This window comes from Rosa chinensis, chromosome 6 (genome assembly GCF_002994745.2).
Source record: "Rosa chinensis cultivar Old Blush chromosome 6, RchiOBHm-V2, whole genome shotgun sequence".
Classification (NCBI taxonomy): Eukaryota; Viridiplantae; Streptophyta; class Magnoliopsida; order Rosales; family Rosaceae; genus Rosa; species Rosa chinensis.
In genome coordinates, this window is record NC_037093.1 from 61,541,822 (window position 1) to 61,568,784 (window position 26,963).

The following is a 26,963-nucleotide window of genomic DNA, read 5'->3' on the forward strand; positions in this document are numbered from 1 at the left end:
GAAGTTTCTCAATCTTATAGAATTTGGACAAGTTAAATTTTCTTATTTAGATATTGCTATTAGGTAAGGATAAATCAAGAAATTGGTGGTGTGTTTTATGATCCATTTTCACTGAATAAAGGTTTCTTTAGTGAAAATTCTAAATTTCTTTGGTTTAGTGGGAGTATTTCCTTCTTACTGACATATAGTCCTTCCCTTAGCAATTGTTTTTGTTAAGTTGCTGATTATCTTGAAAGTGCATTTCCAGACTTATTGGATTAAGTTTTTCCATGGACTCAAGATCTTATGCTCAAAAGGTTTGGTTATTATCTAGAGATTGTGAATATTCGAAACCTTGTTTTTGTTCACATTGTCTTTGAACTTTTAAGGCGACGTTAAGGTTAGAATTCTCTTATGAGATAATTCATAGTCTCAGCTGGAGCTATTAACTTCTACTGATTGATGATTTTCTTGTTAAAATTTGATTTGGGATGTCTGCTCTATGATGAAGCTTTTTACTGAGGATTTCATGATTAAAATTCCATGGTATTATGTGTATTCCTTGCTGCAGCATTATTATTTCGGGCTAAAGCATTATGTGCTTTGAAATATAAATAGCTATTTGATTTTAGTTGTTCTCGTATTGCAGAGGCAACATATGGAATCTATCAAGATGGTAAGGAACACATACTTCAGATTTTCATTAGAAACTTGTGTTTCCTTGAGGTTTTATCATTCAAAACCATTAAGAGGACCAAAGTACAAGGCAAAAAGTTTTGATACATGGAGGAGCCTTTGTACATTACAGATATATCTTTTGTTTGGTAACTCATGTAGATTACAGTTGCAACATTAGTAGTTATGAAGGTCTTGTGTTCTGTTGAACATAAAGCTTCTCCTTGGCTCTATGTTGTGGTTGTTCTTTGACGGAGTTTTGAATTAGATTTTAAAAGATCATGATTCTCTTGTGCACACTAAAGAATTGATTACTATATCTGATCACAATGGTATTCTTGTTGAGTAAACTTATGATAGTCCAAGTGGGAGAATGTAAGACTAAAATGGACTTTGTCATTAGTTTACATCGAGTCATCAACAACTTACCAATTTATGCAGAATAAGTAATTGGAGAATCTTGAGACTTTAATCCTAGATATTTTATTTATGGTGTATCCATGTAAATAATGTAGGAATCTCATATGACTTGGTTATTAAGTTAACCTAAAAAGGTATGCAATTACAATAGGGATTTGGACTAGAATTGTTTCCTTTATGGGAGGTTACAGAATCTCCAATTCTCTATATAAAGCTTGGGTCCCTGCACTCTCTCATATGCTCTTGGTTATACAGTCTCTTGCCCCATACAAAGAATACCAAATATTGAGATGCAGTGCAGAAGACTTGGGCTTGGATTGAGTGGCCATTAAGTTCAAAGGTTCATGATCCATTTCTAATTTATTTCTTGTTCTTATTTTTATACAATTGTATATGTATTCCTTGTGAAGCGATCTAATAGCTTTTCTGTTTAAGTTTACATCATAGTGTTAAGGAATTAACATATGTTGGAGCCAGCAGATATATATAACCTTGCAGTCAGGTGTGATCGATTTAGGGGCTAAGATAGAGTTACTATATATATGCAGCCAGGCGACACCTACGTTCAAGGAGCACCTTAGCCAACGAAAGTACCCTCTCCCTCACTCGTTTCTGATCGATTTTCTGATGGCCTAATACCCAGATTAATTAATTAGTCTTTTCAACGAGAAATTAAAACCACCCCCTACTTCCTCCATCCAATTTTTTTTTTCAAACACCCTAAAGCCTCTTTAGGGTGGTGAGAAAGGGGATTGGAAACCTCTCCCATTTCCTCTTTCAATCTCACTATCATTCCTTTATCTTTCTTATATATGAGGAAGTTGTGCCCTAACCTCGACAATGAAGATGGCCTTGAAACCGTTCTTGAGGTGCCGATACCCGAAGAAATGTTCACCCTTATGGGCAGCAGTGCTATATTGCGTTGGCATAATTTGCGAACATTCATGAAAAATCAATCCCATGGGAAATACTCCACTTCTCATCTCCCGTCAGGATCAAATAGTGAGTTTATGGCATTGCTTAAGCTTGTGGGTTCTCCTCTAATCCCTCTTCAGGTTCATTGCGACTGTGCCCTCACTCGCCCGATCAAAGATTGTTCCATCGTACGTAATTTGTGTTATAGCAACGCATTTTGACAATCTAGTTCTTTATATTGTGTACGTTGAACCGAAGATTTGCATGATGCAGGAGGCTTCTACTGCGAAATACATTGTACAACAATATGTAGCAGCTATCGGGGGACTAGCGGCATTGAATGCCGTGAATAGTATGTGTGCAGTAGGGCAGGTGAAGATGGTGGGATCTGAAATGCACAAAGCCGATGATAACAGTGTTCAAACGACGACGAAAGTCAACAGTGAAGTCGGTGGATTTGTTCTTTGGCAAAAGAATCCTGACTTGTGGTACTTAGAGCTGGTTGTTTCCGGCTACAAGGTAAGCGCCGGAAGTGATGGCTCTGTTGCATGGAATCAGTCCGGTTCTCAACCTTCTCATGCCAATAAAGGCCCCCCAAGACCCCTCCGTCGCTTCTTTCAGGTGAATACTTACTAGGCACTAGCATACATGTACGTTATCAAAACTATCAATGTGATCAATAACATAGTATGCCAGATTATGTAAATTTATAATCATCAGGGGAAACATGTAATTATATTGACTTTGCTTGCTAATTAGGGATTGGATCCGAGGAGCACAGCCAACTTGTTTTTGGACGCAGTATGCACCGGAGAGAAAACCATCAACAAAGAAGAATGTTTCATACTCAAGCTTGAAACGCCAGCAGATATTCTTCAATCACAAAGCACATCCCAAACTGAAATAGTCCACCACACGATATGGGGGTACTTCAGCCAAAGAACAGGGCTTCTTGTCCAGTTTGAGGACACAAAATTGGTGAAAATGAAGGCCGCTAGAGGAGACGACCACGTTTTTTGGGAAACAACTATGGAGACGTTGGTAGGGGACTATAGATACGTCGATGGCATTAACATAGCACATGGTGGTAAGACATCTGCATTGTTATTTAGGTATGGACATGCTTATAATCAAAAGCGAAGGATTGAGGAGACGTGGGAGATTGATGAGGTTGATTTCAATATCTGTGGGTTGTCCATGGAGTGTTTTCTGCCTCCTTCCGACCTCAAGAGGGATGATGGAGAACAATAACATGGACTGTTTCAAGTGACCAAGCCGAGAGCTAGCTACTCTTTTGTTCTTCAATTGATAACGCTAATCAAACAAATGCATGTACATATAGCTAGGTAACAGAAATTCGGTTTTTCTACCGGTTAAGTGGAAATTTTTTACAATATTTCAGAACTTGAATGCTCTTCAAACATTAATCGTTACATTTAAGTGAAAAAATATAAACCTAGAAACACTTGGATTTCACATGAAAGAGGAGAGCATTGATCCTCTAACACCCGGTTGGATTGAGAACAAAAAGTCAAAGACTGGTTCGATTTCTCCAAAATGACATGGGATTGAAATTTGAGAAGGTGGGATGGACCTTGAAAAAAAAATGAGAGGACTTAATATACAAAACGTGTTCATTTGAAGTTGGCCTAATGTAATGATGGGCCTAAATTTAAAAGGCCCAAGTAGAAAAGATCTGGACTCACCGATCTGATCGGTAAAACCCTAATTCACGCAAATCCCCTATTTAAGCTCGAGTGCTATGTTTGCCGTATCTCATCCTTCTTTCTTCCCAGCCCTCTCGGTTCTTCTTCTCTCTCTCTCTCTCTCTCTTTATAACATCAATTTAATTAGAATTAGAATTACTGTGGAATCGTTTTGTTTACCAGATCTGAAATTTTAGCCTCCGGTTTTGGATCAGGTCTTATTGTTTGTGATTTTGATATGTTATTGGGCATCTGTTTTACCCTCTTCTTCGTAAGCAAAATTTAAATGCTGGAGGAGATATAACTGATGCCGAGATTCATTCAGGTTGGCTTACCAGCTCACTGCAGATTATGTTGTTTGGCTTTGGGTCAAATGGACCTACCTATATTTCTTCTCTTCAAGTTCCTTTCCTTATTAACTTTCTCTGTGTTCTATTGATTCTGGGTTCAAATGGCAAGTGATGATTAAATCTTTTCCGCTTATTGATATACTGAGTAATTGTGTTGACATCAAACTCCGCTTATTATCTGATGCCATTTATTATCCATTTTTCTTCAGAATTTAGTCTTCGATTTCAATCTTTACAAAAATTTCAGTTTTTAGATTTTTGTGATGAAGGGGGCAAGCATATGATGAAAAATCTATCACTTATACTACACACCGAATTAAATGTAGACAATATCTCCGCTTATTATCTGAAGCTTGCCCCGCTTTATTGTTGTGTTTTTTTTTTATCAATGTGAATTTTGCTTAGTTTTTTGTTGAGATTCATGGATTTAATACTACGCGATGATGAGAAAAAGCAGACGGGCGGTCAGAATCTGATGCTATGTAGACGTGTCTGAAACTTCCACTTGTGGAATGTCTCTGAGTGTTACATCTTTGATCAGTGGTTAGGTTTTTAAACTCGGATAATTTAGCTAAGTTTGGATTTCATTGGTGTTTTTCATGATGATATTGATTGAATCTATTGGTTTGAAGTAGTTTCGTATGTGCTGCTGTGATGATGTTGCTCTATTATGTCTGGACATATGAAATAAACCATGATATCATGTGCACCTTTCTGAGCGGCGTAGTCATCATTGTTTTAGCATTTGTTCTTCAATTCCCTCTTAGTTGTTTTTTTTTTCTGTATGGAATGAAGTTTTTAACATTTTATGATGAGATTTTGTGGAGATTTTAAATGCGTTTTTATCAGTAGATGTGTTCCCAACTTTTAGCAAGTTTTTCTTAGCTGCAATTTACCTGCTTCTGTACAATTTGAGGCACCTCCATGTACACTAATTGAAGGCAGAGAGCATTGAGAGTGTAGGTTTTTGACTAAACCTAAGCATTGAATACCCTAATATATTACAGGACTCTTGTTGTCCCAATTTTCAATACAGGGGACGTAAGGTTTTATGATGATGAACTGCTCGATTGTTTTGGATGTCTTTCAATGATACTAGTGAAAACTGGACAATTTGAACACACACAGAAACCAGGAGGGGTTAAGCAACTAAGCAAAAACCGGGCAACTAGAACAAAAGAAACCAAGTGAGGTTAAGCAACTAAAGTTGATGACAACCTATGGCATCCCTAAACTCATGGGAAACACTGAGATGCACCAGGCCAGAACAATAAACGAGAGCAGTAGCTAAAAGAAGAATCAAAATACCTCGGTTTTTCTGAATCTCAGCATGGTTGTCTGAATGTCGTGAAGTTATGGAAGATGTCCCGTCCGATTAAGGAAAGTAGGAAACTAGAGGCTAACCAAGCACTATTAGCCATAATGAGGGAGAGTGGCTACGAAGGTTTAATCATGTTGCGAATCCCAACACTTTTTTAGTATTTTCTGTTGGTCCGAAATCTTGATTTTTCACTCGGGTCTGTGGATTTTAGCTAAAAATATAGAACTTTATTTTCTCTCTAAATTCATCTCACCTCAATTCATGATTTTTAAGCACTTCTTAAACTGATAAAATTTCAAAATCTAGATTTTTTTTTTTAAAGATATTTTAAAAGCAGTTCAGAATAAAATTAATAAAAAATAATCTATTTAAAACACCTAAAATTATGTTTCACAAATTGTGAACTTTTGCTGCGTAGAATTAGGAAGAAGAAAAAAATTCAAACCGACAAGATTTCCTATCCCCGAACTCGTGTGATGAATTGCCATTGCCACAAGCCTACTAGTGTGTGTGGGGGTGGTCAATTAATTTGACCATGCAATAATGGCAGCAGTAAGTGTGATAGTTAATGTAGCCGTAAATGTGACGGTTAATGCGATATTTAGCGTGGCAATCATGGCCGCCAATAAGTGACAGTTATTACAGGAGTAAGTGCAGCCTTAATGGTGGCTTGCCATCCAAGTTATCGGTATCTTGCCATGCAAGTTTACTTGCAGCCCAAGTTGTAAGTCGACTATAAAAGGAAAGCAGAACCTCCAGGTATGGCATCGAACTCTAGTCGAGACTTCAATCCTTGGCTCAGAAAAATACTGACTTAGGCATCGGAGGGTCTTTTGCAGGTACCCCCTCCTCCTCTCTCACACCGACGACAAAGAAGAGACTCCGTTTCTTCATCAAAACCAAGAAGCGGAGAGAGATTACGAAGAGGAGCTACGGAGAGAGGTTACATAGGAAGTTTACATAGGGAGATTACATAGAGAGGTGACAAAGCGGAGAGAGATTACGAAGGGAAGCTACGAAGGGAGGTTACGGAGGGAGCTCGCATAGGGAGAATACAGAGGGAGGAAGCCAAAAGGAGTCTGCGCTTCGTCAAACATCAAGTCAACGACAAATTGAAACCTTTAGATTATCCCTGGTTCAGCTTCCGCTCCAGTCCGCATTAATTGTTGAGTCAAACTCCTCTACGGAATTTTTCACCTCCAACAGTGTATTTGAATTCATCAAATATTTTGGGCCAGCTTTCACCAAAAAAAGGGCTGTTATCAAATCGAAAGCCCGACTCCTACAATGGAGTAGTTTTGTACTCGTCCTATTGCCTGGGATAATATTGAAAATGTTGTTTCAATGCAGGTCTCAATCCTGATATTTGTTTTTTTGTACATGGCATTATTGCATGTTAGGTGCCAGTCCTTGATTCCTTTGTTTTGCTTTTGGACTGGGAGCGAGGTGACTTGCCATATGTTAATTGTCAATTTCAGCTTTGTGGCTCATGAGTCAGTCATGCCATCATTTCTGTTCATTCAGGTTGAAGCCAAAAAATAATAATAACTAAAGTATGACTTGTATATCATTATGTGACAGGTAAAATAGCACAAAATTCAATTAGTCATAATTTTTCCGAGTCTCTCTCTTTTCCACTACACAAAGGATGAAAAGGAATGAATCCTCCAACCTTCATCCATGTATATCCATCCATAAGAAACCAAAACCCCCCGTCGCGTCGGTGCAGCTGTGCCCCTGTATAGTCAACGCAGGTCGGCAACTCGTCCACTCCCGCGTAAAGCCGTAAAGGTAGACCTCATAAGACCCAGACGTTACAAAACCACTGGGAATGGGAATGGGAATGGGAATGGGAATGGGAATGGTAGCTCGCCAAGCACTCCCATCATCTCCCGATTTAAAGCTCGTCACACACACACACACACAGTGATTCACTGTTCACTTCACCCACTCCCTCCTCATGGGCTCTATTATTATTGTGAGGTCACCACCCAAAAACCCCTAAACATATAAACCCCACACTACCCCGGAGGAGGTACCAAAATTAATATCACTCCTCCCTTTCTTGTCTAGTTAGCTATACAGAAATGAAAGACGAAGATGCACCACCGACACTCGTCTCAATTCCCTCACCAACCACCGCCGCAACTCCGCTGATCAGGAAACCGGAGAGCTCACCCTCGTCTTCGTCAAAAACAGCTCGGCTGTTTGTTGTCAAGAATCGCTACAAGTTCTGGGCTCTAGCGGCGATTCTGTTGCTAGCTTTCTGGTCCATGTTCACCGGCTCCGTTACTCTCAGATGGTCTGCCGGCAACTTAACCGGCCTTTCCGACCAGCTCAACCTCCCGACGTACGACGATCTTGATATTCTGGTAAGTAACCGCGTACGTTCTTGTAAGAGTATGATTTGGTAAAATTGAGGGGCTTGTTGGTTATGCAGGAAGTGGAGGACAGAGAGAAGGTGGTGAGGCACTTGTGGGATTTGTACACGCAGAGGCAGACGGGGTCGAGCAGAAGAAGCACGACCCGACTGCCTCGGTTTTGGCAGGAGGCTTTTGAAGCTGCTTATGATCCTCTGAGCAGTGATGTTCCTGCTGTCAGAAACGCTGCCGTTTCTGAGATTGCTAAGATGTCCATTCGCTCCATCAATGTTGTTGAACCCTTCCCACTCCAATCCAAGGTTTGTATTATTGTTAGCTAGCTGCTGCATCCACAAACTCAATGTTTCTGAGTGTTGTCAAGTGATTAGAAAAGGTTGTTCATTTTTTCGAAAAATGGAAACTGATTTGATGTCGATATTAATTTGTTCTTTTGATTGGGTTTGTTGTACAGGGCGTTACGGAATTGAAAAGGAAGATCAAGAAAACAAAGGAAAACAAGGAGGAAACTCATACAGTAGGGAGCAACTCATAACTAGAATTTGCTCCTGCACATCTTCAACAATCTGATCCATCTTATATTATATTCAAATCCATGCACCACTATTAGCTCAAGCAATGGTGATATCTGACTGAGTATGAAGTTAGGTTTTAGTTACACTCGTATACATAATGGTATTATCATCAATAAAGGGTTTCCGGAAATGCTGAAAAGTTGCTATTCCTGGAATTGGGATTTATTCAATTTATTTTCTTGCTGAAAATCAAAATCAATTGGTAATGGTTATGGTTGGACTTGTCCAAGTTCTTATAAATACATTTACAAAGGTTCTTATTTTTTCATATGCGATTTACATTCTTAACAGGATTGATCGGAAATGTTATATAACTATCACGCTCTCAAATGAAGTTTTCCATATCTACCGACATCTAGCTCACATTTCATCAATTCTCATAAACCACGCAACAACTCGCTTATTTGGTTCGCACAACTCATTTAGCAGCCCAAAAGGTACACTTCGGATTGGAGTTCGTTTCAAAAGATTATCAAGAAGTGCTTAGTAAATATATTGATTGGAACTATAGGCAACGGATTTTCATCGGTACAGGGTTAAACAATAAATTAAATGGGGGCATATATTTGCCGACGGCTTGGTAAAGTAAAAAAATAACTTTGCACTTCAGGGCCATGAAAATGGATGCAACTAATTGCAATTTTCAAGGACCCGACATAGCATCTGGACAATCCAACTACTTATCCGATTGCTGGCTACCAAATCTATAGCTGAAAATAAGATAAAGCAAGTTATCAAAGGGCACCGGTGTGGTGCCTGATCGAAGATTAAACTTCCGGTAGGATTGATAACAGTACTCTTAGTCTCTCACCACTGGAAGATTACACAAAATCGCTCGAGCAGAAAAATTAGCACTGCTGCTGTGGCATTACAGAAGGAACGCAAAATTCTAAATGGGAAATGTAAATAGCATTTACAGGTCCAAAGCCAAAAACTATTTACAACTGCCTCTTAAAACTTCCTAGTCTTCGACTGACTGGATCTCACCCATCATGATCCGGTTACTAACAACGTTAAATCCCAAGACGGCAGGGCTAACCTTCTTCCCTTTCTTCCCCTTCTTCTTGCCACCCCCTTTGGAGGACCCACCATCTTGATCAACATCCCCAACATCTGCACCGTAGGAATTGACACCTGCACCACTGAATCCAGTGGCGGCCTTTTGATCATTCCGACTTTGAAAAGCTATTTCAAGGACATCCGCTGGTAGCAACTCCTTGTAGTTGAGAAATTTTTCAATGAACTCATGTTCAGGATCGTAAGACCCAAGATTCTCTATCAGAAGCAACTCAGCCTCAGCTCTAGATTGCTTCAAGCAAAATTCAAGGAAACTCGTATCTAGCAGGAAAGAGAAAGGACATTGCAACAAATAAGACATCAAAAACATATGATACATACATGGAGATCAAATTCTTTTAAACAACAGATAACAATTAAAAAAAAAAATCTAAATGCATTCCTAGCACCTCTGATCACTAGAAGCCATGCTGAACATAAATTAACAAAGATGAGGGATGGACACATGCAAAGAGATAACACTATTCAGTCAGAAAGACAAGCATACCTTTTGTCCCAATTAGCCTAGCGCACTCACTCTTGCACCAATCTCGGAAGTCCATTGCTTCTGCAATGGCAAAAGAAGATGGTTAGATAAGTTTCTGCTAGTACCTCCATGGAAGGTACAACAATACCATAAAAGCTTACCTGATTGCTTGGTCATGGCATCTCTTTTTCCTTTCAGAGAGGACTGAGCAGAGGCCAGTGAAGATGAAAGTAATCGCTCAGTTCCTTTGCCACTTGCGGATTTCTGCCGGCTTAATGAACCACCTGAAGTTACTTTCGCAGGAGTACTTTTCATTCCCCTACTACCCTGGCTTGCCAACTGAGGAAAATCGGCCCTGCTCACAGATAAACAACAGAATGAAAAGATCATGTCAAAAGTAGTCCCCTAGAGATATTAAAGAAGGCCAACTCTCATATGCATGAAGGCAAAAAAATGAGTGCTAATCAAAGGAACATGTACCAAACACAATGAATTGATTGAAGATAGAAAGAAGGAGAATGACATACTGTTTGGTTTCTTGCTTTGATTGGTCAATCGGGCCCCAGAATAGGTCATCGTCTCCTTTATAATTTGACTGAGAAGTATGGGAATTGATCTGGATTGGAGAAGCAGGCTTAGATGGAGATGATCCTGAAAGTGACCATGAAGGGGCACCATTGCGGGTGGCTTGAGTTGGCTGGGATTTCTGAGGAGTTGTAATCTGGTTCACGTGCTGAGCAGAGGAAACCCTCTTGCCTTGCTCCTTTTGGATATCTCTTAAAGATGTTCGTTTATTAAGCTTCCCAGAGTCAGTGGACCATGCTGGAGAAGGAGCAGCGTTTGCTGTTTCTCCCTTCCAAAGAACAAAATCTCCCAACGAAGGCCCTGATGGAATTGTGGGTAGTACTTCCTTTTCCTGTTGTACAGAACGGGAGCCTTTGACTTTCTCAGTGGGGCTTGAACTAATAGGCACTTCTACTGGGGTGACTGCTCCTGAAACCTTAGTTGCAGAACCCTTTGATTTTGCCGACTTTTTGCGACTCCTTTTGGTGTCTTTAGCCTCAATGAAGTTATCATCATCCACAGGTACTGAATGAGGAATAACTTGTGGAGACGGCTGACTTAAAATTCCATTAGGAACCTCAATGACTGCACTAGCCTTGGACAAACCCTCCTCTGCCAAAAGATCATGTAATGGGCTCTTCTTGCTCTTACGATTTGAAGTTCCAGGTTTCCCAACATTTAATTCTTTAGTCTCTGCATCTCTCTCATTTTCTCTAAATATTTTTGCGTCTGAATTGGCCACAATGCCAGCCCAAGGAGTTGATAAACTTTGCGAATTGACAGAATTGGGGACTTCAGATACTACCATTTCAGTTTGCACTTTCCTCTGTTCTTCCTGTTGAATTTCTAATAGTGATTTTGCCTTAAAACCAGGAGCAGGTTTCCAACCTCTCTGTCCAACATGTACTTGGGTATTCTGCACTGCAACAGGCTCAACTGGTTTAGAGTCAACCTTGACTTGAAGAGATTCAGCATCCCCGCCACCTTGTTGGGATTGCACAGCCTCTGAAGTACCAATTTCAGATTTACTGCCTCTGTCACCTCTTGTCTTTTGAGGAGAAATTCCTGAATTGAGGTCAGTTTCAGACTGCTCTATTTGCTGTGAAGAGGAAGATTTTGATACTCCTTTTGCCTGGTCATTTGTAGCCTGTGCCTTGGAAGATTTTTGCTTCTTGGACTTTTTCTCCGATGTCTTTTTTTGCCCACGTACTTCAGCATTCTTTACTTCAGTCACCGCAGGAGCCTGCTCATTGCATTTTTCCTTTTCAACCAGCTGCTCTTCAAGCTGACTATCTAATTGAGCTTTCCCATCATTGACATGCTCAGGCATATCTTCCTCACAAGCTCCTGGTGGCATAGGAATAAAATTTCGAGAAGACTTTAAAGATGCAGAATCTGCAACTGTCTCAGAAACAACCTCAGTTGCCGCATCTCTGGAAGTCTTTTCTGATGTGTGCTCCACAGTTTTGGCAGCATTGAAGTCAGAATCTGGGATGGATTTCTGCACAAGGGTCCCCTCAAGTAAGGGTGATCTCTCGGCAATATTTGACACTGGCAATGAATCTTGATGGACATCATTAAACGGTCCCTCATGAGTATTATCCCAACTTCTCTGATGAGTAATATTTTGTGGTAGAGGTAAAGAAGGGGCCCCATCACTTACATTATGACGAATATCTTGGGTGCCTTGAGGAGGTAGACCCATAAACTTAGTAGTGAGCTCATTTTGCATATTAGGAACCGGCACATTTGTACCAACTGGAAACATTTCTTGTGATGCCTGAAGCCGAGACGGATCTATTGATGCATTCCCTTGTGGTATCGCAGCAGCCTGTAACTGTCCAAAAGATGGCTCCGAAAAATTTTGGCGGGATTGATGATCCGCAAGAACCTGGGAAAGGAGCTGCTGTTGTTGCCTAAGTAATAGTTCCTCCTCCTGCTTCTGTTGCTGCTGCTTAATCAACATGTACTTATCCAATAATGACATCTGCTGTGCTGGAACAGGTGCCTGGGAATGTAACTGCAACAAGTACTGCTGTTGCAATATATTCATCAGTTGGGGATCTTGCAATAAGCCAGAAGAGAGTAATTTCTCTTGCGTTGAAATGCTAGATGAACTGTCAACAGCTTGAGCGAGTAGATTCGGAAAAGATGGTTGATTTTGAGGTTGCAACCTCTGTTGTTGGAATCCGAGAGGAGCTTGGGTAGGAAAACTTTGATCATGATACATATCTATCTTACTCTGTAGTGGATCTGACCCACCTTGACCAGAAAAACTTGACCAACCAGCAGCATTATTATTTAAGCCAGACCTATCAGTTAATCCTTGAAGGACTGATTTGATCTCAGCATTTTGGTTATGGGGATTTTCAAGATACGGATTAGGTATTGACCGCTGTCGATCAAGTGCCATTCTCTTGGCCAACAGGTTTTCCAATCCAGAATGAGGCATACCATGAGAATTATTTCCAACAAATCCTTGCAAACCTACAAATAAAATACAAAAGATTGAGTCATGGATACCCATGCGGTAAACTAACAAATGACAAAGGGAAATCCTATAACAGGAATAGTGTTAGGCTTGGAATGGGAAGCAACCTACAGCCACCTTGAATCAATTCAATAAATTCATTCGCATTTATACTGAAAATCTCAGAGATTTGGAAGCAAAAACCAACCTTCGGAAAAAGGAAACTTCTGATGAGTAGAACCACTCATATTCCCAGACATCAGTGACTCCAAAAACCTATTTTCAGCTTCTGTTATTGAACTCTGTTTAAGCCTTGGATCATTTCTTGCTATATCTGCCTCGCTTAAACCAGAATGATTCTTCCCAACATTACCAAAGTTTGGCCTACTTGAGGTATCCATAACTTCATTTTTAGGTGCACTAAATCCAGGAGGTGGCCTAGCTTTAGCTCGTAAATGAGGCATAACATCACCAAGTGATGAAAATGGTGAATCATTTGGTGCATTTGCCACACGAACTTGCAGATCTATGCCAAAATATCCGGCCTCAAACCAGCCAATAATGTCATCCCCAGAAAAAGGGCCTTGAATTACACCATGAGGATCTTTATAATAAAGTTGGAGTTCCTCCGGTGAGGGCTGCTGAGGTTTTCTTACTTCCTGTTCCCTATCTAGAACTCCAGATAGCTGCCTTCTAATAATAGGATCTTCACTGGTTTTCCATTTTGTGTCATTTCTGGTGTAAGATTCGGCCAGATTACTTTCCCAGTCATTATTTAGATCCTTCTGTCTCTGTGACCACGTCATAGCAGGGGGTGCCCCTGACTTCATATCTCTGGGAATCTCTTGCCAATCATGAAAGACCGTATTTGAGCGTTCTACCTGTGATGGAGCCCTCCATGGAGTGCCAGAATGAGCATTCACTCCTCCCGGCATGCTCAATTCCCTACTACTAGGTGCCTCCTCGGCCTTTCTGAAAGGACCTCCATCGTCCCTAAGAGCTGCAAATAGAAATTCAATTGAGCAGTTTGTTTTAGTGATCAGCCAATCTCACACTAGTAGTGTAGATACAGGCTAATGTTAATTCCAAGTAAGAAGAGGACGTTAAACATACACCTCTATAATGAAAGCAAGTGAAACATTCACAGAACGCACCTTCTCATAAAATTTAAGAAGGAAAGGAAAAAAACAAACAAAAAAAGAGAGAAGCTATTGAACCAATATAATCAACAAAACCAGTTGTTTATGGGAATTGAACCACAGGTTAACAATTTTTCCATTTCATTCCAAAAGCCACAAGGTATTTATTTGAATCACCCTTTCCCATCCAATCCAATCCAAACCAGCACCAGGCATGTATAGTACAATTCAATCACAAAAGATGTTTGTCCAGACATACCTTCAGCTCTGAACCTGTTCTCTGAGTATGTCTTCTGATCCAGCGTTGCTTCGGCTTTTAGGCTCGACCCATGATGAAGTAATTGCTGTTCATGAGGAGAGCTCTCTAAATAATTCGAAAAACCACCTTTTGAACTAACAATGTGTTCATCTTTAGAATCGGTATTTGCCAGCGGTATGTCTTCTCTACTTCCTGCTCAGAAAATCCAGTTCCAACACAAGTCAGTCCCCAATTGAAATAATAAATAAATAAAGGACAAACAGACACAGAGATATAGATGCATGGCTCTACCAAGCTTTGTTCTTCTTGTTTGTGTAAACTCTACTGGGTTCCTTCCATCTTTGGAAACTTGAGGTGCACCACTACTTACTATATCTCCTTTGTCAATTCCCTTCAAAAGAGCCTGCTCAGAAGAAAAGCATTCATTTGAACTGCTGAAAGTATCAGAATTATATTATGTATAATTTATAATGAATATGCATTACCATTTCCTCTGAATTTGGTGCACAAAGAGCCAGAGGCTCCAATGGTTCCTCCAAAGTAAGAGAAGTCACATCTATAAACCCATCAACTAATTTTCGAGACGATCTCATATCAGCCGTCCTGTATACATCAAGCAGCTTTGTCCTACTATACCTAAAAGGGTAAGGCTCTCCATGTTCAATTTCAACTTTGTCCAAAATTCCTACAGATTGAGAAATTGTAGAAACACTGTTCATAAAGCTTCCACCAGGGCTAACCCTTCCACGGCCAACAGAAAAGGTTGGAGGTGTATTTTCCCCACGGCCCCTACTAGGAATATATTTGTTGACTGCCGGAGTCTGGTTATGAGAAGGCTCCCCCCTTCCCCGGATTTGGGAAGAGTTTGATCTCCAAGGCCGATAGTGATCCCCATCCTTCTCATCCTTTCCGTGATTTCCAACATTAGATAAGCCTTTATCCTGCATGCTGCCATCTCGGCCTGAGTCAGCCCATTTGTCACGCAAACCTTCTGCCTCCTTGTTATCAGGACCCCAACGGGAGTTCCATTTGCTCTCTCGCCGTTGCTCATAATTGGACTCCCTGTTACTTGAGTCGGTCCACCTTTCTGATGGTGCACGACGTGCCTCTCCAAAGTGCTTTGCTGGTGCATTTTCTGTCCGACGATCCATCCTGCGAGTGTCATTAAGCTCTTTGTCCCCATCCCTCCACCGATCCTTGCGCACAGCAGAATTGGTGTCCCTTTCTTCATCCCGCCAGCGTTCATGACGACCACCAGTTTCCATGTCCAGCAAGGATGGCCTAAAAACATCCTTTTTCTTCTGGGTATCATGAATATCCTCACCATTTCCTGACAACTTCAAGGCATCTGAGCGATTGCCAAATGATGGATTTGGGCTGAGAGGTTTTTCCTGCATCTATGATGGAAAAAAGAAATAAAGCAGATACTCTGAAGCAATGTTCTAAACACATTCTCATACTTAAGATATAAGAGCATGCTGACAGGAAAAGCAGTGTAATAACATTCTCCTAGCTGACTAAGCCGGAATCCTGATAAGAAGATTATAGGTCATGAAAGTGATAAGAACACACCCCATTAAAAGCTCCAGGCTTACTCTCCCCCGCCTTTGGCAGAAGCCATTGCGGTGAAAGCGGAATAGGATTCTCAGAACCTTGTCCAGCTGCAGACATAAGAAATGAACACTGCCGTTAAAATGGTACAAATATCATAACCTTCACAACCAAAAAACAAATATTAAACATGTACAACTAGCAATCACAGTCGACTGGTTGGGGAATCCTTAACACCCAGAAATGATTGGATGGAAAACATTATATATACCAATTGAATATGAACTATCTACTCTAGCAGGCTAAATATGCCATAAACCAAAATGAGAGCTCACTATTTGACAGGAATAGTAAAGACACTCTTTTTAGACATAAAGGAAGACTAAAAGGACTACACTGCATTCATTTAACATCCCGCAGCACCAATACCCTTAACTCCATTGAAATTCATTACATAAACTAACATAATTTCAGCTAAATTTAAAGCAGTGATAAGGTTCAAATTGCAAAAGTTAAAACCTTCTTCCACTCGTAACTTAAAATCTTTGCAATATAAAAAACTTGAAAATAATAGGAACATTTCATCCTCAATGGAATAAGATGGTCAACAAAATATGTCTGATGTTTAAAGTCACACGGAGGACACCAAAGCACAAAACTTTCTGCATAAAAACATATCTTGCAGATTGTAAATAAGGCCTGTGGCTAAAGTACACAGATAAAATGCGGCGAAAAAACTAAGAAGAGAGTTTTTAAAATAAAAGAAAAAAGAAAAGGCAAACAATCACTACCGCATTCCACTGATACACTATTGTGAATTTCAGAAATATAACACAACCGAATGCATTACTTAAACCCTTGGTTCGATTCTAGTAATATAATTTTCCAAATCAAGAACGAAAAAAATGTGTAATTACGTTAAAAAGAAACCCTGGGTAAAATAATCAGATTTGGCGAGATACACCAAAACCCTAACACACCGCACCGAAAGAAATATCAAAACCCTACATCATCTATACCGCCGTCAAATTGGCTCTGAGAGCGAAAAAATGCAAAAGGCGGAGCAAAACCCCTCGGCGGAGAGGTTAGGGTTTTGGTGGAAAATCAAAGCGGTGGGGTGAGAAATCGAGGATGGGAGGAGGGTAGGAGGCAATGGAAGGGGGCGTACCTTTGGAGATCTGGGCGGGAGTGGTGACGGAGAGGTGGTGGCGGGAACCGGAGTCGGTGATGTCGGCCATGGATGATCGATTAAGTTGCAGAGAGAGAGAGAGAGAGAGAGAGAGAGCCAAAGAAACCCTTTTTGCGCTGAAGGAGTGAGGTAAGACACACGCGAGAGAAGGGTGGCAATATAAGTTCTGAGGCAACAACAACAAAAAATTGCTCTTCCAAAAAAAAAAAAAAAAAAAAAGAGACGCAATTAACCACACAGCGCACGTTTGAGGTGTATCGATTTGTTGTCTCACCCTTACTTTTCTGTTCAACGAGTTAGTAATTTTCATTTAGGGAAGATGTTTCATCCACACGCGTCTTGATTATGACGGGGATTACACGATTGGGATAAACTCCCCAAAATAACTCATAAAACTGCCATGTTAACTCTTCATAAAATTCCCCACAATACACATTATATTATATTGTTTCTTAAAATGGGAATAAAGATGTTACTGAAAATTTCAATTAAAGATGTTATTAGATTTCTTTCCATCTTCAATAAGATACAATTATATTTTTCTTTGGTCAAAAAAACATATATGAATAGATTTACTAATTAAGAGGAAGAGCATCAGAATTAGGATAGTTATATGATGATATTTATACCATGTTGAATTTACAAAACAGCAAGAAAAATCAAATACTTATAATGAGTTTACTGTAACTACATTTTCCTTTCATATTCACGAGAGCAACAAAATATTCACATAATTCGTTTTATATTTTTCTTACCATACTTCCAATGAAATTTGACCCCTTTTTTTAAGTTACAATGAAATTTGATCTTTAAACGCAAAGATTAATCATTTGGCTCTTGCATACTTATGCTACCTAAAACCAAATGCTTATTCGTTTCATATTAGAAAAATAACCCGTGCGATGCTGCGGGGCAAAAAGTTGTAATATTTCTTGTTCATTTAATAAGAATTTTGTAGTTGAGTGTGGTTCGGTTAATAAAAAAAACTTAGCTATGTTAAAACGAAATGAAAGATAGGTGAAATTAAATGAAGCAAAATTATTTATGAGTTAGGTTACATTGTGTCTACTCGGTTCTAGAAGCTGCATTCTATATGCAATATATGTACAGAACATTACCTCATCACAAAATGGCTGATATGATTTTAGTACAAAAAATTGCCAAGTAGGTGGAGGCAATCTCCCCACTTTGATTATCCGACAACTTCACATGCTTTGCTCTTTCCATTTCACCGTTGCATTCTCTTACTTGTAGGAAGAAAAATTATCAAGTCCCTTAATGATGGTAATATGCTTTGTACACATTTCAATTTCTCTGCAAGCTAGAGATGGTAGCTGATCAAAATTTATTTCCACATAAATGTCGAAATGGTAGCTGTAGATTACTATTGCTGTGTAATTAACACAAAAGAGATTAAAGTTCTTTTGTAACTTCAACACTCTATAACTCTATGCTACTCCATCCTTCCAACAAATCACAACTTTAAACTATGAAATTACTGCTAACTAAACAATTAAAAAAGTAACTGACCTTTATGTTTTGGGAAGGAGCAATGAGCACTGAGCTAAAAAAGAAGAAAAAGAAAAGTAGAGGATGAGTAATTTAAGCATTAAAGAAGCAATGAGCACTGAGCTAAAAAAAGAAGAAAAAGAAAAGTAGAGGATGAGTAATTTAAGCATTAAAGAAGCAAAAGGGCAATGCGACTATTTTCATATGAAAGGAGGCAAAAGGTTGAAAAATACGCATTAACATCTCCAAGCTCTCCCGTGTGATGCTCTTCTCCATAAGGAAAAAATGCAAGTGCTTTAGTCCACCACCTCCCTTTGTACTTATGAATAGATTGTGAACATAAAATAGCAAGAAAGATCAAATACTTATAATGAGCTTACCGTAACTACATTCTCCTTTCAAAATTCATGAGAACAACAAAATATTCACACAATTTATTTTGTATTTTTCTTACCACACTTCCAATGAAATTTCACCCCCTTTTTATTTATTTTTTTATTACAATGAAATTTGACCTTTAAACGCAAAGATTAATCATTTAGCTCTTGCATGCTCATGCTAGCTTATTCGTTTCATATTCTGTCTTTTTATTTTTTTTATTATTGCTATCTTTTTATGGTCAAATATAAACTATTTATTTAATCTGGTTTCCGTTATCAATAGAACTCAGTGTCTGGTCCGACCCACATTGGGCTGAAGTTCATTGCCCATTACGAAATGAGTGGGCCTCCAGTATTCGAGCTAAGCAACTCCGTCACCTACACGGGCCCACCTAAATCTTAAAAAGCCCCACAAAATTCAGTATTTCACTATTTCTTCCGGAGAGAGTGGGTGAAGTGGGGACGCCATTAACAGCAAGGGAAGAGCATAACGGCGGGAAATCTGGGCATAATGGCGGGAATATTTGGCGCCACAATCCCCATAACATCGTCCTTCGCGCCTCCTTCTCTATTTAAACCACCCCAATCTCCCTACTTGATCCTGAATCTCCGTCATCCCAAAAACCCAAATTACCGCCGTAATTCTCTCACCCAAATGGCCCAGCAAAACGGAAACCACGAAGTCACGGAGCGAGCTCCCAAGATCGCCAAGCTCCACCACAACGGCGACGTTTCGAAAACGACTTCCGCCGGTTTTTTCAGGGTGAAGAAGCTCTCTGAAAATGCCGTTTTGCCGTCCAGAGGCTCTCCTCTCTCTGCTGGTTATGACCTCTCAAGGTAAAACCCCCATTTCTCTCATTTTTGTTGTTCAGGCAAAAAAAAAAAAAATCACTGCAATCTAATGAAGGTTTTTCTGGGTTTAATAGCGCAACGGAGACGAAGATACCAGCCAGAGGAAAAGCCTTGGTCCCAACCGATCTGAGCATTGCAGTTCCTGAAGGAACCTATGCCCGAGTTGGTAAAACCCTAACCCTAATCCCCAATTTTTTTTGCCATCAATTTCCGATCAATTTAGTTCAAATGTTAAGTAGGGCTTGTTCTATCTGTAGCGCCGCGATCAGGGCTGACATGGAAGCACTCCATTGATGTGGGAGCTGGAGTGATAGATGCCGATTACAGAGGCCCGGTTGGAGTGATCTTGTTCAACCATTCTGATGTCGATTTCGAGATCAAGGTGGGTGATAGGATTGCTCAGCTGATAATTGAGATCATCATCACCCCTGATGTTGTGGAGGTTGAGGATTTGGACTCCACTGTCAGAGGTGAAGGAGGGTTTGGGTCTACAGGTGTTTAGGCCTCTCTGTTTATGGTTTTGAAAATCGGGGACTTTTGGGGATTGAAGCTAGTTATTTTGGACATTTGGGGAACAAACTAGCTGGGTAGGTTTGATTTTTTAGTTCTAGGTGACTGCTATGCTCTTGTAATGCAAATATTATCGATGGAGATGATTAACCAGTTTTAATTGTTATCGATTTATGCAGTTCTATGGAATATGAAATCTTAATAGATGTTTAACATGCTAGTCTTTAGCCAATGGCATCATAGCTTGATATATGATTTTACCCCATCTTCCCTTGTAATGGCATATATGAAATACTCTTGGTTTGGTTTGGTTTACCCCATCTTACCTGAGAAAGTACAATGTAAGCTTTAAATGAAGTGGCATTTTGAACGGAAAAATACATAGGGCAGTAACCAGTTTGGCGTGTAACCACTTTGGCGTGTAAAGCAAACACATTAAAAGTCTTCAATTATGACATATAGTGTAGTTGTTTCACTTGTTTGGGCAGCATTTCTGACCCAGAGCATTATCAATTCAACTACAATAATAGCCCAAAATTGTAAAGTTAACATTAGCAGAAATGTAAGCACAAGGCACAGATCACTTGTGCTGGGTTGGGAAGACGTTGAAATTATTCGTTCCGCCAAAGATACTCGAGAAAAACATTGCCAGCAGAGGCAAAGGCAATTATATCCGGGGCAAAAGTGTGGGTAGCTCAGAAGGGATATCTGAACTTAACTGCAGGCAAAAAGTAATTTTAATGTCATGACAGTACAAGAATCTTTTCTCAAACTGTGCAACAGTAAACAAGTTGAGAAACTTGTGGCTACTCTTTAAGACCATGTATACTCCAACTTTTCTAGATGACTGAGATAATAAGGATCATTTGCATACCTCCAGGTACTTTGTCATCAGCGTCTTAGTACTGAAATTAAAGCCCTCAACAGTTTTTCCTTCGGTTCGAGATGCATGGAGTTGCTTTCTGACTTGAGTTGCCAACGACTGGTTTTACAGACACGAAATGCATATGGTAAATAATATGAGGTGCAAAAAAGTAATGCAAGTTTAAATTTGGGAAGGAAACATATGAAAGTCAATGCAATAAGAAAACATATATTCATTCATGGCAGCAAGTTGGTCTACTAGGAGATCAACTTGATAAGATTCTTGTACCTTCCCCAATTCTACTCCCCACTGGTCAAAAGAATTAATGCCCCATACGAAACCTTCCACTGCAATTCTATGTTCATAGATTGCCAATAACTGGATACAGGCAAGATATCGATATTAGAATGCAGGGGCAGTTCAAAAGTTTAGGCATAACAAATGGTGGAAAATGGAGAACAAATCCCAAACCTGTCCAATATTGTAAGCATTCAGTGATGGAAGCAGAAGGCTAAGAGAAGGCCGGTTTCCAGAAAAAGTCTGTGGCAGATGTCTCATAATTAGCATGACTGGTTCACCTGTAAGCCAATAACCAAACCAGAAAGAAACTCACCTTATGAGGGATAAGATGCGGTGCAACGTTCTCCTTTTGCAGCTGTTCTGGGGTCTACAAATAACCAACTTTTGGTTAAACATTATCATTGTAGATAGATTGTATTCATAAACAATCAAATGCAGTAATATGTCTTCTCCAACTAGAGACTGCAAATGGCCAAATTGCTTAGCTTCTCTTGGTGTCACTACTTCCTAAAATCTTTTGCAAACTCAATTTTCTCAACAGAAAGGAATCAAAGGGTATACAAAGTTGTCATTATAAAAGATAAGCCTATATTCTACTGGGTGGTGTTTGGGTCAGATGATAAGTTTATCTTCAATTCTCCACTTTACGTAAGAAAGGAATAAGTTTAACAAAAACATCGATGAGGGAGTAAGTATGATGTGTACCTTCCCATATGCAAGGGCATCTGGCTGTGCAAAAAAGTTGGACATGAGCTCATCATGGTTACTCACCAGTTCACCTGCAGAAAACTTGTGTAACATTATTTACTGCATTACATAAAAAGAATTTTGACCATGCAATTGAATTCTAAAATCTGGTCTGAAGAGTGGTGGACTAGGTACCTTTCAGGTAAACAGGTTGCTGACTCTTCACAATACCAATGAAATCACAAGGAATAACGCGACCCTGAAGTTCAGGAAGAAAAGGTGTTAATGTTCACACTAGAGCACAACAAATTTCTTGTTTCCTTCACATACCACCAGAAAACTGATGGTTTAATGCACATTTGAATGTAGAACAATTCTGATAGCTAAATATATACAACCAGTTTTCACATTAGAACGAAAATATGACATAATATCTAGATCACCTGGTGAATTAGTTGGTAAAAGCTGTGCTGACCATTTGTTCCTGGTTCACCAAAATCAATTTCACCAGCCTCAAACGGAAGTAGTACACCATCAATGGATACTCCCTTGCCATTACTTTCCATGCTAACCTGAAGTGAAGTAAAAATTGGAAGGCATAAGATCAGTGAATATGAAAACATGGGAGAAGCGCTAGTGTAAACATGCCTGTTGAATGTGAGGAGCAAGCTTCTCCAGTGCTTGGGAGTAAGGTAAGATAGCCTAAGAAGAAAAAGCAGAAAGTAAGAAATTAAACTCATTGCTGCTTAATAGAATGAAATCTGAAAATGAGAAAGCAATACTCACCCTTGCAGGGTATCCAAGAAACGAAACATTCCATACGCTCAACAGACCTAAAAGAACCTGAATCAGAGATGAAATGTTATATATATCAGCAATCCCATAAAGCCTTACATGAAACATAACTATCTAAACGTCACCGTGAGTTCATGACAATCTACCCAAACTTTAATAGTAAAGGCGGTCCACGGGATGGTTACCAAGATAATTACACTAAAAGGAATAAAGAAAGAATACTACGTTAAGTAAATTATTTCCAATAGTATATTAAGTAAATTCTGACAGATAATTTTGAAACCGACAGTGTTACAGGTACTTGCCACTACTCCATCATGCTTGCCATTTCCAGTAGGAAATGTAATCTAAGCAATCACTAAAACCATAATGATGTTATAAACAATTTGAGGCACTTACAGGTATATTTTTCTCCAATGGTGATGAGTGGAAATGTTGATCCATGCTAAAAGCTCCCTTTAAGAATCTTTAAGTATGATACAAAACATCAACATTCAATGATCATCTCACCAAGTATTTAAATAAAAAGAGGATTTTTTCAAAACAAAAACACAGAGGAACAGGAGCATGCCTTTCTGGAGTAAAATAAACAATTAATATCCAAAGAAAAAAAAAATTGCAGTTAAAAGCCTTGTTAGTGTGCCACAGGTGAATATTGTCAGTGTCTACTTAGACAGACATAATAAAGAGTTTACTTAATCAGTGCCTAACATTGTATAGGAAATCAAATCTATATATCACAAAGTAGTGACTGAAATATAATTGAGAGAACCATGAAGGACGTACTTCTCAACAACTGAAAACCCATACTGAAGAGACAAGGGCAACACTCCGACAGCACTGCAAACTGCAATCAGAAAATTAAAAATATGATTCTAATATCAAGTTAATACAAATAACCACATAAGAAGGAAAACAACTTACCGCTATAACGACCACCAACCCAGTCCCAAAATGCAAAAGCATTCTTAGGGTCAATCCCGAACTTCTCTACAAGCTGAAACAGAAACATTTACATATAAAATACATGAGGATGGCCAGACTTTAAAGCATAGTTGAGGGTAAAATACTTGATTAACTAATAAAAGAGCACAAAGACAAAAATTTATACCGTAAGATTAGTGCTAACTGCTACCATATGCTTTGCCACTGCAGCAGGTCTGAAAAAACCCATCATTGATTAACTACAAAAGACGTACTAAATCCCTAATCTTGAATACTTGCAACTGCAGTCCATAGTAATAAAATTTTCATTTCGAGCTTCAGAGCATTTGAAGATAACGATACTATGCTATTTTGAATATGAAAAGTCCACTCACTCCAAAGCTAATTCAAGATATCCTTAATTATCCCAACAAAAATTAACTTAAGACCATATGTAATCATCACATATTTAAACCAGACTTGAATGTTAAAACAACTGTTAAACCCATATACTTGAAGTATTTATGGTAGTAATGCACTAACCCAAGAGAAGATGAAATCCATTCCCTAAGGGTCCGAGCATTCAACATAGTTTCAGCTGTTGTAAAGGTCTTCGAAACTACCACAACTGCAGATATCAACAGAAAGATGAGCATTAAGAAATCCACATAATCCAATGCTTCTACATCCTGCAAAAGCCAATACTTGGCGATCTAAATAGCTTATGTGTACCTACCAAGGGTAGTTTCTGGGTTCAACCCAGCAATATTTCTAGCGACGTCAATAGGATCAACATTTGCAAGGCTGCATCAAAAAGAAGATAGATGATTGATTGAAGAAAAAGATTAACATACAGGTATCAACTTCTCTGTGCTCAAGAAAAAAGTAAAGTTCCTAAAGTGGCTCAAGTATTTGCATCTCATCAGCTTTTAAATGCACTGATATTGTCTTCTCAAAAAAAGAAAAAAAAATGCACTGATATTGAGAATACAATAATTATAAATTTAAAAGCAATTCATAAATACTTACAAATGCAGCTGCCGTCCTCTTGCTGCTTCAATAGCCTCTGGATCTGTAGGATGTCATCAGTAAACCAATGAACATGGGGTAAACTTTGTTCTGAAGCAAGCATTATCAATTTCATGAGGAAAGCCAACAATGCAGAGAATCAATACATGGCATGCGTATGTTAACCTGTTTGAAGAGCTGTATGCACAAACAGAGGACCTAAGAAACTGCCGCCAATACCAACAGCAACAACATCCTTCAGTGCTTTTCCAGTGGCTCCAACCTAACAGCAAGGCCATTTACTCCAGAATTCAAGCACTATATATACAAAACAGGTAAAAAAAGATTGCGGAACATACCCAAGATCCACTCCGAATTGTTTCAGAGAACTTCTGGATCTTGTCCAGAACTTCCCAAACATCTGGGACCACATTTTTCCCATCACTCTGTATAACTGCATCCCTTGGAGCACGAAGAGCTACATGAAGCACTGATCTATTTTCTGTGCTGTTTATCTGAAGGCAACACCAAAAAGAAAAGATAGTAAGAGATTGACATGGCAAATCAGTAACTTTACGTTATTTAATTCCACATTTGTTCAAATAATAATTGACCAAGGAAGATTAATTTGAACATACATGCTCTCCGGCAAACATTCGGTTGATCTTATCTTTGAGGCCTGCAGCCTGCATTGTAGCAAAGACAACACTGATTAGAAAACAATATCTTCACCTCTCCCCGTCCTCAGGAAGGACAAGTAATGTATTTACCAAACCCACCTCTGCCAATTTGATCAGTTTCCCCATGGTTTCAAGGGTTGCACGCTGCCGCGAGTAGTCCAACAGCAACCCATCAAACTCACTATTAGAATATAGACACGCTCAAGTCAATTACATAAAGATGATATGGTAAACAGCAAAATTCATGACAAATGCTTCATGTTTAACACAAAACAAGGAAAACAAGAAAAGAAAAATCAAAGCCTTAAAAGAGTTGCAACAGAGAACCATACACCATCATTGCCTGGCAGCGGTTAACATCATTCATCAAATCACGCAAATGGGTCTTGTTTATTTCCTCAACATGGCCCTGCACAACAAAATTATCTCACATTTATTACAGATGCTAGACTACTCTCATACTACACCCTGCAAAAAGGTACTGTAACAATTTACCTTCAAATCTTTCCAAGGCTCAGTATCAGAGATCAAAGCAGATGAAGCCATTTGATTATACGCCGAAAAACACTTCAAATTTCCTGTATTTAAAATGAATTATTGCTTACCGTATAACCTACTAGGAATCTATTTTCATGAATTGTTCAGAACAGAGAAAAAATCATATAAAAAAAAAATTATACGAGAACTACGAAACATTAACCATGAAACCCATACTGCAGAAAATCTCTCCGCCTCTCTAGCAAGCGCAAAGTGGAAAATGGAACAGCGACGCTGAATCAAATTTCCGATTTCCAGTCTAGTATACTCAGTAAACAATACAAAAAGCCGAAGCGAGTAACCGAGGAGCTCCGGTGAGTTCAAGTAACAGATTATAACTGGTTTACGAGGAAAACTCGGATCATCTACACTGATATATCTACCAGTTCCTATCGTCTCTCCGGAGAGATGAACCAAAACGCAACATATAGTTCAAAAATCCATAACAGTTATTTCAGTGGCCGAAATTTCAGTTACCAAAGATGGTAACATAACAGCAGGTCGTACTCAACATTTGACCGAAATTTCAATCGGGTATGAAAAAAAAAAAAAAAAAAGGAAAGGAAGCGAGAGAGGCGAGAGAGAACAATAAAATTTAATTAATAAATAACTAAATTGACGATTAATATTTAAAGGAGGAAAGCCATACCTGAGAGTTTGAGAAAGTGAGAGGAGGTGAAGAAGAAGAAGATAGGTTTATAGATGGGACGAGTCGGGAAAGAGGTGAAGAAGCAGAGAGAATCGGAGAGAGATTCGAGAGAAGCTTCGGCCTACAATTGTCACGCAGCCCAGTCTCTGTCGTCATGTGGAGAGTGTGTGTGCTTTTCATGCCGTTTGGACACGTGGAATAGCCAAAAAAAAAGAAAAGGGAAATTTAAAAAA

General features: G+C 39.2%; 5 protein-coding genes and 2 non-coding genes across 9 annotated transcripts; 5 read left to right on the forward strand and 2 right to left on the reverse strand.

Moving 5' to 3' along the window:
• The first annotated feature begins 1,690 nt into the window (after positions 1–1,690).
• LOC112169534 lies at positions 1,691–3,412 on the forward strand. Its single transcript, XM_024306573.2, has 3 exons — positions 1,691–2,177; positions 2,263–2,610; positions 2,749–3,412. The coding sequence occupies exons 1-3, from the start codon at positions 1,887–1,889 to the stop codon at positions 3,238–3,240; spliced, it is 1,131 nt and encodes a 376-aa protein (XP_024162341.1). The 5' UTR covers positions 1,691–1,886; the 3' UTR covers positions 3,241–3,412.
• Positions 3,413–4,145: 733 nt separating this feature from the next.
• Positions 4,146–4,234, forward strand: LOC112174898. Its single transcript, XR_002926210.1, has one exon. It is a non-coding gene; the product is annotated as a small nucleolar RNA R16 (small nucleolar RNA).
• An 83-nt stretch (positions 4,235–4,317) lies between these two features.
• Positions 4,318–4,402, forward strand: LOC112174899. The gene has a single exon (XR_002926211.1). It is a non-coding gene; the product is annotated as a small nucleolar RNA R16 (small nucleolar RNA).
• Positions 4,403–7,212: 2,810 nt separating this feature from the next.
• On the forward strand, positions 7,213–8,514 carry LOC112172197. Its single transcript, XM_024309443.2, has 3 exons — positions 7,213–7,738; positions 7,807–8,046; positions 8,199–8,514. The coding sequence occupies exons 1-3, from the start codon at positions 7,454–7,456 to the stop codon at positions 8,277–8,279; spliced, it is 606 nt and encodes a 201-aa protein (XP_024165211.1). The 5' UTR covers positions 7,213–7,453; the 3' UTR covers positions 8,280–8,514.
• A 536-nt stretch (positions 8,515–9,050) lies between these two features.
• LOC112172196 (protein ESSENTIAL FOR POTEXVIRUS ACCUMULATION 1) lies at positions 9,051–17,185 on the reverse strand. 2 transcript variants are annotated; one of them, XM_024309441.2, is made up of 10 exons: positions 17,014–17,185; positions 15,867–15,955; positions 14,780–15,685; positions 14,586–14,697; positions 14,295–14,486; positions 13,105–13,896; positions 10,390–12,913; positions 10,024–10,217; positions 9,884–9,943; positions 9,051–9,657 (listed from the first exon to the last, which is right to left on the reverse strand). In XM_024309441.2, exons 1-10 carry the CDS (start codon positions 17,081–17,083, stop codon positions 9,281–9,283), a joined length of 5,316 nt encoding a protein of 1,771 aa, XP_024165209.1. In that variant the 5' UTR covers positions 17,084–17,185; the 3' UTR covers positions 9,051–9,280. The 2 variants fall into 2 exon arrangements, with proteins under 2 accessions (XP_024165209.1, XP_024165208.1); XM_024309440.2 differs by having other exon boundaries at positions 14,780–15,691; positions 17,014–17,184.
• A 2,183-nt stretch (positions 17,186–19,368) lies between these two features.
• Positions 19,369–20,498, forward strand: LOC112173483 (deoxyuridine 5'-triphosphate nucleotidohydrolase). The gene is made up of 3 exons (XM_024311118.2): positions 19,369–19,760; positions 19,850–19,941; positions 20,033–20,498. The coding sequence occupies exons 1-3, from the start codon at positions 19,435–19,437 to the stop codon at positions 20,275–20,277; spliced, it is 663 nt and encodes a 220-aa protein (XP_024166886.1). The 5' UTR covers positions 19,369–19,434; the 3' UTR covers positions 20,278–20,498.
• A 184-nt stretch (positions 20,499–20,682) lies between these two features.
• Positions 20,683–26,877, reverse strand: LOC112173694 (glucose-6-phosphate isomerase, cytosolic). Of its 2 annotated transcripts, none has more exons than XM_024311373.2 (24): positions 26,731–26,877; positions 26,040–26,122; positions 25,877–25,953; positions 25,644–25,725; positions 25,503–25,550; positions 25,224–25,379; positions 25,051–25,147; positions 24,886–24,928; positions 24,593–24,660; positions 24,400–24,484; positions 24,044–24,092; positions 23,857–23,929; positions 23,719–23,779; positions 23,332–23,398; positions 22,924–22,980; positions 22,786–22,839; positions 22,581–22,709; positions 22,333–22,396; positions 22,156–22,229; positions 21,764–21,817; positions 21,622–21,690; positions 21,439–21,528; positions 21,160–21,267; positions 20,683–21,003 (listed from the first exon to the last, which is right to left on the reverse strand). In XM_024311373.2, exons 2-24 carry the CDS (start codon positions 26,088–26,090, stop codon positions 20,953–20,955), a joined length of 1,707 nt encoding a protein of 568 aa, XP_024167141.1. In that variant the 5' UTR covers positions 26,091–26,122; positions 26,731–26,877; the 3' UTR covers positions 20,683–20,952. The 2 variants fall into 2 exon arrangements, with proteins under 2 accessions (XP_024167141.1, XP_040364918.1); XM_040508984.1 differs by lacking the exon at positions 26,731–26,877 and adding an exon at positions 26,259–26,520.
• Positions 26,878–26,963: the final 86 nt, after the last annotated feature.

Excerpts from the sequence above, each read along its gene's own strand:
- LOC112169534 (XM_024306573.2), top strand. The coding sequence starts at position 1,887 with ATGAGGAAGTTGTGCCCTAACCTCGACAATGAAGATGGCCTTGAAACC. Across the intron at positions 2,178-2,262 it reads CGATCAAAGATTGTTCCATC|GAGGCTTCTACTGCGAAATA; the intron begins GTACGTAATTTG and ends TGCATGATGCAG. Across the intron at positions 2,611-2,748 it reads CCCTCCGTCGCTTCTTTCAG|GGATTGGATCCGAGGAGCAC; the intron begins GTGAATACTTAC and ends CTTGCTAATTAG.
- LOC112172197 (XM_024309443.2), top strand. The coding sequence starts at position 7,454 with ATGAAAGACGAAGATGCACCACCGACACTCGTCTCAATTCCCTCACCA. Across the intron at positions 7,739-7,806 it reads ACGACGATCTTGATATTCTG|GAAGTGGAGGACAGAGAGAA; the intron begins GTAAGTAACCGC and ends TTGGTTATGCAG. Across the intron at positions 8,047-8,198 it reads CCTTCCCACTCCAATCCAAG|GGCGTTACGGAATTGAAAAG; the intron begins GTTTGTATTATT and ends TTTGTTGTACAG.
- LOC112172196 (XM_024309440.2), bottom strand. The coding sequence starts at position 17,083 with ATGGCCGACATCACCGACTCCGGTTCCCGCCACCACCTCTCCGTCACC. Across the intron at positions 14,487-14,585 it reads AACAAGAAGAACAAAGCTTG|GAAGTAGAGAAGACATACCG; the intron begins GTAGAGCCATGC and ends TTTTCTGAGCAG. Across the intron at positions 12,914-13,104 it reads GAAGTTTCCTTTTTCCGAAG|GTTTGCAAGGATTTGTTGGA; the intron begins GTTGGTTTTTGC and ends TTTTATTTGTAG.
- LOC112173483 (XM_024311118.2), top strand. The coding sequence starts at position 19,435 with ATGGCGGGAATATTTGGCGCCACAATCCCCATAACATCGTCCTTCGCG. Across the intron at positions 19,761-19,849 it reads GCTGGTTATGACCTCTCAAG|CGCAACGGAGACGAAGATAC; the intron begins GTAAAACCCCCA and ends TGGGTTTAATAG. Across the intron at positions 19,942-20,032 it reads AGGAACCTATGCCCGAGTTG|CGCCGCGATCAGGGCTGACA; the intron begins GTAAAACCCTAA and ends TTCTATCTGTAG.
- LOC112173694 (XM_024311373.2), bottom strand. The coding sequence starts at position 26,090 with ATGGCTTCATCTGCTTTGATCTCTGATACTGAGCCTTGGAAAGATTTG. Across the intron at positions 25,551-25,643 it reads AACTGATCAAATTGGCAGAG|GCTGCAGGCCTCAAAGATAA; the intron begins GTGGGTTTGGTA and ends GCTACAATGCAG. Across the intron at positions 23,399-23,718 it reads GGGTTTTCAGTTGTTGAGAA|ATTCTTAAAGGGAGCTTTTA; the intron begins GTACGTCCTTCA and ends TCATACTTAAAG.